At 47.5% G+C, this 8,130-nt stretch overlaps 1 protein-coding gene across 1 annotated transcript in view; it reads right to left on the bottom strand.

The window, feature by feature from the left end:
* Positions 1-7,705, bottom strand: part of LOC104161949 (ubiquitin carboxyl-terminal hydrolase 48-like) — a gene marked incomplete at its 3' end in the record, with an annotated part of 8,173 nt that extends 468 nt beyond the window's left edge. Inside the window, exons 1-8 of the mRNA XM_009700547.1 lie at positions 7,586-7,705; positions 7,284-7,440; positions 6,250-6,377; positions 4,934-5,058; positions 4,247-4,355; positions 2,857-2,990; positions 2,549-2,631; positions 2,071-2,250 (exon numbers count right to left, since the gene is read on the bottom strand). Coding sequence (XP_009698849.1) covers positions 2,071-2,250; positions 2,549-2,631; positions 2,857-2,990; positions 4,247-4,355; positions 4,934-5,058; positions 6,250-6,377; positions 7,284-7,380 — 856 coding nt within the window. The remainder of the gene's footprint in view (positions 1-2,070; positions 2,251-2,548; positions 2,632-2,856; positions 2,991-4,246; positions 4,356-4,933; positions 5,059-6,249; positions 6,378-7,283; positions 7,441-7,585) is intronic.
* Positions 7,706-8,130: the final 425 nt, after the last annotated feature.

Raw genomic sequence — 8,130 nt, 5'->3', positions numbered from 1 at the left:
AAAACACCTCCCCCCCCCCCCCCCCCTCCCCGCCATCTCTTGTTTTGGTGTCCTGACACCAAAGAAAACAGTGAAATCCTCAGGGGGAAAAAAATAAATCTTATTTACAGGTGGTTGCATATATGAAAAAACATGCGTCCTTCTATTGGGCAACAAAGCTTTTAGAGAGCGAACAGCCGTGGAACCAGTGATTTCAGAGCAGCTGGTGGTGCGATGTAAACTCATGTTGCAAGAGTTGCCGTTCCCAGACAGACCGCCAGGCAAGGAAAAAACCCACTTATCTACAGCTGCAGCTTCAAAAAAATCAACTAGTTTTTTTATTTTTTTAAAAAAAATAAAGGAACAACCCTCCACAGGTCAAATTCTAAATAGAACATCGAAATATTAAGAAAAGTATCTGTCTTCGCCAAATTCTGGAAAAATTCACATGCCTCTCCCACCACACCATACAGGAGACTTCCTAGATGCTCTTTATTTGCATTTTCTCCAAATATTTTCTAAACTGTTTCCATCTGCACGGCCAGGCCGCAGGACTCTCCCCACAGCAGGCCTCTGCTTTACGTTACTGACCTTCTCCTGCTGCTGCATGCATTTGTAACAAAGAGTCTCAGTTTTGCTTGGAGCAGGCAAATAACATCAGCCCTTGATAAAAATATTAAGGCTCCCAGCCTACCGAGGCTTCTAAACACGCTTTACTTATATTCTTCAAGCAGCCTTGTATTTTCAGCAAGAATATTTACTTGTGGTTAAGCATAAACCTTTACAAGATCGAGGCCACAGCAGTTTATTTGCATCTTATTTTGCTACGCTGTGTAACTTAGGACGTTAAAAAGAAAGGCTGAGAAGCTTCTATTTCCTTTCAGGGCTTATTTTTCTATCTTACACCACTAGATGTCTAGCCAGCTTCACAGTTTGGCTGGAAGCAAGCAGTAGCCAAACAGTAACAGGACGACAAAGCTGCTCGGGTGGCAGTCAGCGTTTATGTACGTCGTGATGAAATGCAAGCAGGTGTTTTCTAGCAAGAGAGCTGAAAATGAAGCGGCATCACGCAGATGCATGCACAGAAGGAAGTGGGAGAGGGAGGCTAATGCCCCATGCCTGCTCAAGGGTGTGCTCGGGCTGACGTGGCTTTACAACAAACTAAGGGAGCAAACAAATCTGAGGGTGTCCTTTCCTTAAGCTGTTACTTAAGGATGCTTTAAAGAAAGGCAACATTTCTTCACATTTACAACTGCAGCAAAGCACGAGCGCCCTGGTGGGCCAGTGTTTCTGGGAATGGATCGCTTGCCCTGTAAGTGAAACTTCTGGCATTAACTTCCCCATTTCCCGATACCTCAAAGCATCCCGTGCTAAGGCACACAGAGCAACTGCCAATCTAGGCACTCAAAAAGCCAATTTAATGCCGAACTGCTCCTATATATCAACTGCAGTCCGAGAAACCCACAGGTCCAGCCTCAGCCCAAGCTCTCCAAGAAATCAAGACCCTGTCCTGTCCAGGGAACACAGTTATCTGGGCGGCATCAGGACACTGGCACAAGATGAGCCGACAACGGTAGAACAGAAGAGCGCAAAGGAGAATAAAAAGTGCAAAGTAGAAAGGCAGTTTTGGCTACCATTTGGATCAAGATTTTTTACGGAGCGTCTTCACTGCCTGCAAGTAAAACACCTCAGTGGAAATAAAAACGTAACGTGTTAAGGAAACCGAAAGTAATCTTGTTATCTGTTCCTATGCCTCCTTTTGCACACTGGCCAGGGAAGCAGCAATTTGCCTGTTACATTCCGATAGGCAACTGCTGCCCGAGTTATCAGCGTCTTATCTGCCATGTGGCAGGCAAGAGAAATACTAGAGGAACTGATCACGAAGTGTGTGTAAACACTCACATGGGGCTGAAACGAAGAAAATCTGGCTGCAATTAACAGAACCGCCGTTTCACACATTACTCCTAAGATGTGACAGCACGCGTAGGAGCACTTTTGTTTTAAGAGTAACAGGGCCTCCACGTATTCAGCCTCCGTGGTTTTGGTGAAAAGAGTTATTTTAAAACGGCACTCACAACTTAAAGGTTTTACCTAGATCTTCCTCAATCCCCAACTGCAGTTTCTTCCCCTCCATCTTTTCTATGTCTTCGTCATTAAACTTGTACCACTCGCCCGTCTGCGGATCCTTCACGTGGGCGATGTAGTGCCCCGAGTACGCGCTCACACCACGGTGTATGAGGACAGCACTAAGTTCATACACGTAGATGCCATCTGGAAGGAAAGCAGCAGTTATACAGTGCTCTGGATGAAATAGCGCAGGTCTTTTCTTTCTGAGAGCTTAATCTTTTCACAAGGTAGCGGACAAAGCCTGCACTTGAACTTGCATCTCTCCAAGACCTTGCTAAGTAGGATGTGGCTTCCACCCACTTAGCGAGGCAGTTATTTGAAACGCAGGCTTCAAACAACTCTTGACATAAGTTTCCATCAAAAAGGGGGTTCAGAGGAGATCACCTCTCATCCGCTGAAGGGCGGTGGATAAAGTTAATGAAACGCAGTGCACAAAACTCACTTTTTTGTTCCATAAAAGGCTCCATGTCAAGCAGCTCGGAGAAGCCAATGTAGGTGTTCAGCTTTTTCTTATGGCCAGTTTGCCTGTGCAGAGACAAAGCTTCGGTTCAGGGGACAGCGATAACAGTTCATATCTCAAAATAACTCCCCTGAAACCCACCGAGCACCCCTAGAGAAGCTCACGCACGCGCTCAACCCTCAGTCTCTCAAATTAATGCAGAAAGAGCACAGCAGATGACTTCCCAAAGAGCTTCCACGCAACCCAGGGCGCTCCCGCTTTTACAGCACACACTCCAGCGAGAAGCTTACCTGTCAAACACGAAACGCATCAGCTGCAGGTTGAGTGTGCAGGGAAGACTTAGCAGCCTGATCTTCCTCGTGGCGTTCTGCTTACTCTGACAAGTTTCACAAAAATAACGATTGTCCCCTTCTAATTTTTCTTCCTGAGTAGGGAGGGGAGGCAGAAAGAAAGGTCATGAGAACAGGTTACCGCCGAAAACTCAACCAGTGCAAGCTGCTCAACAGCTGGAGACTGAAAAGCACAGAAGTCATTTTAACCATTTCAGTCTCTACCCAGCTGCTTTCCAAAATAATCTCTTGGTTAAAAACGCACACTAGTAAATGCACTGTACAGCATGGCCATAGTAGGCTGCTCTCACTTTAAGGACAGTTTTAGACCCAACCAAGCCCTATTCCTAGATCTCTGGTGACTTACTACACTGTCAGGTTTGCTCCCTGCTTGACTGAGTTGCTTTATACCCATGAGGGCTATGGAAAAAGAAAATAATTAAATTGCCCTTTTACGAGCTCACATGGACCAAGCTAATGTCAAGCCACATTCTAGCCTGGAAACTACAATCCTCTGGTGCACAGCCACACAAACATCACCGTGCAAGAGTCACCGTCTACACCTAAGCAGATCCAATGGCAGGATGAGGTCAGAATGAGAACTCTGACTGCCCTGAGCAAGGTCACTGGGTTGTTTCACTTGAAGGAGGAGTAGACAAACTTGAAGTTCACGGATTCAGGATTTTAATGCATGTACACAAACCAGTCCTTTTTCATAGCAGACCTTCCGCAAGCAGAGCAACCGGTTTGTTGAGCACATCAACGAAGCCACTGCCCAACAGTCAGACAGCTCAGGTACAGAGTCACGTTTCAGGTTAGTTCTGTTCTAAATATTTTTAGCTGAATCCACACCTCGAACATTTAACATGCCGGACCTTAACTTAAGATCTAGGCAAATTTTCAAGTGGAAGTAAGAGCACTTGCAGCTGTTCCTGCAGCTATAGCACGTTTTAGAGCAGGGAATGTCTCCTGTTGCTATGCAGATGAGCAGCGATACAGAAAACACAAAAAGCAACCATTTCCCGGTGCTATCCATGACAAAGAATGCAGGGACTTTTTGTCTGACTTTGGGGACTTCTTTTACAACTTTGCTGGGAAAGTATTTTAACTAAACATGCGACTTTCAAGTCCTTTTTAAGACCATAACATGCCCATGTGCTACTCTCCTTGCTCGCATGACTCAATCTTCATTTTCTGGGTCCACAGAAAAAAAACATTTCCTTTTAGATGCGTCTCACTGACACCACTCAGTCACCTCGCTCTGATACCCACCTCAAAGGCTGTTAACTGAAGGAAGGAATTAAAACACCTAGCTAAGAATAGCAGGACTCAAAAAACAATGAGCTCGTACCTTAAGAAATTCCGTTATACAGTCTGTCAACTGCTTGTGCCCTTGGATGTTTAACTCCAGCTCATAAAACTTAGACACGAGTTTGGACTCCCTGCCACACTGGTTGCAGCTAAGATTTAAAAAAAAAAGACAAAACCACATGAGGACAAGTTCACTGGTTCATGTGTCTGAACTCCCCAGCCACTACTAAAACACTCCTTGAGCTACAAAATCAGGAAAAAAGTTAAGTCACAGTTAATGCGGTTCACACGTCTACACCACAAAAACTCTGCAAGAAGGTGTAAACAGGACAATAGCGTCTACCAGGAAAAACAGGAGCACCTGCTTACAACTCGCATACACCATTTTATGTCATTTTTGAGGTGAAGTAAAACATCTCTGAGAACGCAGGAATGAAAATACAACACCCAAGTACACTATTTTCTGGTTGCAGGACCTGAGGTTCCATTAACTCACTTGCAGGTTTAATTGGTAAATTTTCACTAAAGGATTAAAAGCAGCTGGAGAACTGCAACACCACCATGCACACAGAAGCAGGAAACCTAAAACCTGAAAACCTCTTACAAAATGTTTTGGCAGAGGCTTACCTGTCTGCTGCAGTTGTTAGGAGGGATCTTTCCACCCTTAAATTCTTCTAAAATGTTTAAATATTTACAGAAAGGTTCTTCCTGAGGACCAAATACTTACACTGTGACATAGGCGTACTCTCCACAGAATTGCTTTTGCACTATGTTTCGAACATCTGGATTTTTTTGTTTGGATAAAGTATCTTCCAGCAGTGACATGAACAGCTTTGAAAACTCCTGGGCATCCTAGAAGAGAAAGCCAAGTTTGTTAACAATACGCCACAGCACAAAGCCCAATTACAACCTTGTCACTAATTTACTGCAAATTACCCAGAGCACTACACACAGGCTGCACAGAGGCTCCGGCGTGCACTGAATAGAAAAAAAGACCAGTCTGGAGAGCTAAAGAAAAACAGGAATTTGCCTAAAAGGAGCGCGAGGCCCCCAGCGTGAGACCACGGCGTGAGTTAACCTGGCTCCTGGCCAGCCGCGTCGGGTGGTTTGACTTCTGCCCCGCTCATTGCAGGGCTCTAGAAGAAAAAAAACCAACACAAACTCCTGCAGAGCTTTCTATCCTATCAGTGCTTGTTTTTCAAAGCTCCGCACACAATACAAGCTGTCCCTGCTTGCATTACAGGTCAGAAGAAAGAAAAAAAAAAAAAAACCACACCACCCCAAAACCAAGAAGCTGTCTTATGGATTCATCCCCTCCTGCAAGGCTCAGGAGGTTCCCCACACTCACCTCATGGCCTTCCTCTTCCACTCTGGCTCTCCTTTGCTCTCTCCTTCCAAAAAATAAAATGGGCTTTGGCCTCTCCCAGCTGTCCTTTAGTATCGCTGGTTGGTAGTGACTGCTTCCTTCCCCTCCCGCATCCTCCCGAGGAAATGCACGGCAGTGCTCGGGCTTTTCCTCCAACAATCTCCCTCTTACTTCTCAAAGCACATTTTCAACCAGTGCCCTTCTCCTGAGCTCTCTTTAGCTTCAGCAACAGCCCCGCAGGACCCGTCTGTGGCAGTCGCCCCTCTCTAACCATGCTTTCTCTGCCCCACATGCTCATGGGACCTTGGCTGGCTCCTGGTGACCCGACCAAATGTCTTCTTGCCCTGCAAGGGCCCTTCACCCCCTCCTGAACTACCCACCTGGGAGGAGCAGCCCATAAAGCACCTGCGAAAGGACCCTCACGGCAGCTTTGGCTCCCACCCCGTACTGTGCCCGGGGTGGATCAGGCGCTAACAACACTCGCAGTCCCCACCTCATTGCTCCCTGGGCTCCTCCTGACCTCCCACACCGATGGGAAGGGCCCGGAGCACAGCTTCTCCCTCTGTGTTTGCACCGAGCACCAGAACCCAGCTCACAGATGCTAAAATAACATAAAAGGGCAGTTTTGCGCTGCTTTAAAGCAGGTAATCGCTCAAGGGGCGGCGCCTCAAACCTACCTGCTGCTGCCCAGTGTCCAAGCCCAGCGCTTTGACAAACCCAGAGGGATCGATGTATCGCCTTTTGCTGTTCTGCAGCAAGGCAAACAAGTACTGGAGGTGTTCACAAATGGTCTGAGGCTCATAGTCTAATAAAACAACAAGTTGCACAAGTTACAGCAAGTAATTTGAGGCAAGACATAATTGTTCCAAGTAATTTGCTTGTTCTTTCTTTGTAAGAGTAAACTTAATGATTAGAAATGACATGATTTTTAAAAGCTGTTTTAAATTACTGTAAGAACCGAAGTGGTGCATGTCAGCGACGACAGCAAAGTCCCAGTGCAAGCCAAATATCATAGCGTCATAGAACCGTTTAGGTTAGAAAAGACCCGTAAGATCATCGAGCCCAACCGTAAATACCCCGCAGTGCCTAGCACGAGCTATGAGCAAAGAATTTAAGCAGCATGCGGCAACTACCCTGTAGCAAAAGCCTCTTTTTTACCCTAAATGGTGAGACGACATTTAAAAATACCATAAAAACAGGAACAGAAGAAATCAGGCAACTGCCCTGACCCAGACTGCACCTATAGCCCCATACCATACATGTACTGCAGCAAGATACATCACCCAAGGCTGTCGTGTCCACTGTGCAGGCAGCTGGGAGCCTCATTTGTACCGAGGACCTAAATTTTTGCTGTCCCACGGGATGAGTGTGGCTCCAATGTAGTGCAGATCAGCCCCAACCCATGTGCTTCCACCTCCAGCACCCTCATTAAGCTGGGCACCGGTATGGGAAGCAGCCCAGCAAGAAACAAACCCAAATCAGATTTTTCAACCAGATCAGATCGCTTCAGTTTAAGAAATCACTCAGATAAATGTTGGTTTGCTCCCAAAAGCGGGGTGAGGGACTCAAAAACAATGGTGTGGAGATCGGACGAGCGGTTGTAGCTTCACCCACCAATTCCCCCAATAAACGTTATTTCAAAGCCGATGCTAGCACGTAAAATTTTAGGAGAAAAGGCACAAAACGACCACCATTCACAGCTTCCACCCACCTTTGTCTTTTGGGATGCCCTCTCCAGCCACGTAATCGCTGCAGGTGCTGGGACACAAGTAGAGGGCTTGCCGGAGCTCCAAGTTGAGAAACCACATCTGCAAGAAAGTGTTCACGTAGCACGTGGCGCCGAGGTTCGTTAAGCCCACGAACGCGTTCTGGCGTAAGAGAAAAAGCAACAGTCGTCACTCGCCGCTGCAGAGGAGCAAGCGGAAATCCAGCAGTTGGGGTGGCCGCTCTACAGCTGTTCATCGGGAAAATGCCAATGGGGAGAAGTTTTTTGGGAAGGGGAGTGTGCGCTACCTTCTTGCGGCGCTCGCAGTTGGGGTCATCAATGTTGTGGAAGCTGTTCTCATCTATCTCACCCAGCCAGACGTGCTCCCCAATGCCCACCAGGCAGTTGGGGTTTCCCCGGCAGTTCCTCCTGCAAAACCAGCACCCATCCCAACCGTCACCCTCGTGGAAGGGACGCTGTTGTCCCTTTTGGGGAGGGGCAGGATATGACCATGGGTGGTGAGGACAACAAGGGGGACCCCAAAACGCTAATTAGTATGAATGGGGTGGGCCAGGGGTCCCCCACACCCCCCAGAAATGGTGGCTAGGGAAGAACAAGGAGACCCCAAGGGACGCAGAACTAGAAGGGGGGAAAAAAAGGGACCCTAGGGAAGAGTACAGGACCCAGGGGGGTCCTCTATATCTGGGGAGCCAGGCAGGGAGAGCCTCCCCCCCAACCCTGTGGAACGAGGGTCCCAAAGAAGGGAATATGAGGGGTCTCCATCGACTCTCAGGGACCCAGAAAGGGCGGGGTGCTTCCCCAGCCTCACGGGAGGGAGGAGGAACGTGAGGTC

This window comes from Cariama cristata, unplaced genomic scaffold (genome assembly GCF_000690535.1).
Source record: "Cariama cristata isolate BGI_N322 unplaced genomic scaffold, ASM69053v1 scaffold33725, whole genome shotgun sequence".
Taxonomy (NCBI): domain Eukaryota; kingdom Metazoa; phylum Chordata; class Aves; order Cariamiformes; family Cariamidae; genus Cariama; species Cariama cristata.
The sequence above is the reverse complement of the archived record's forward strand: the minus strand, read 5'-3'. Positions and strand labels throughout refer to the sequence as shown.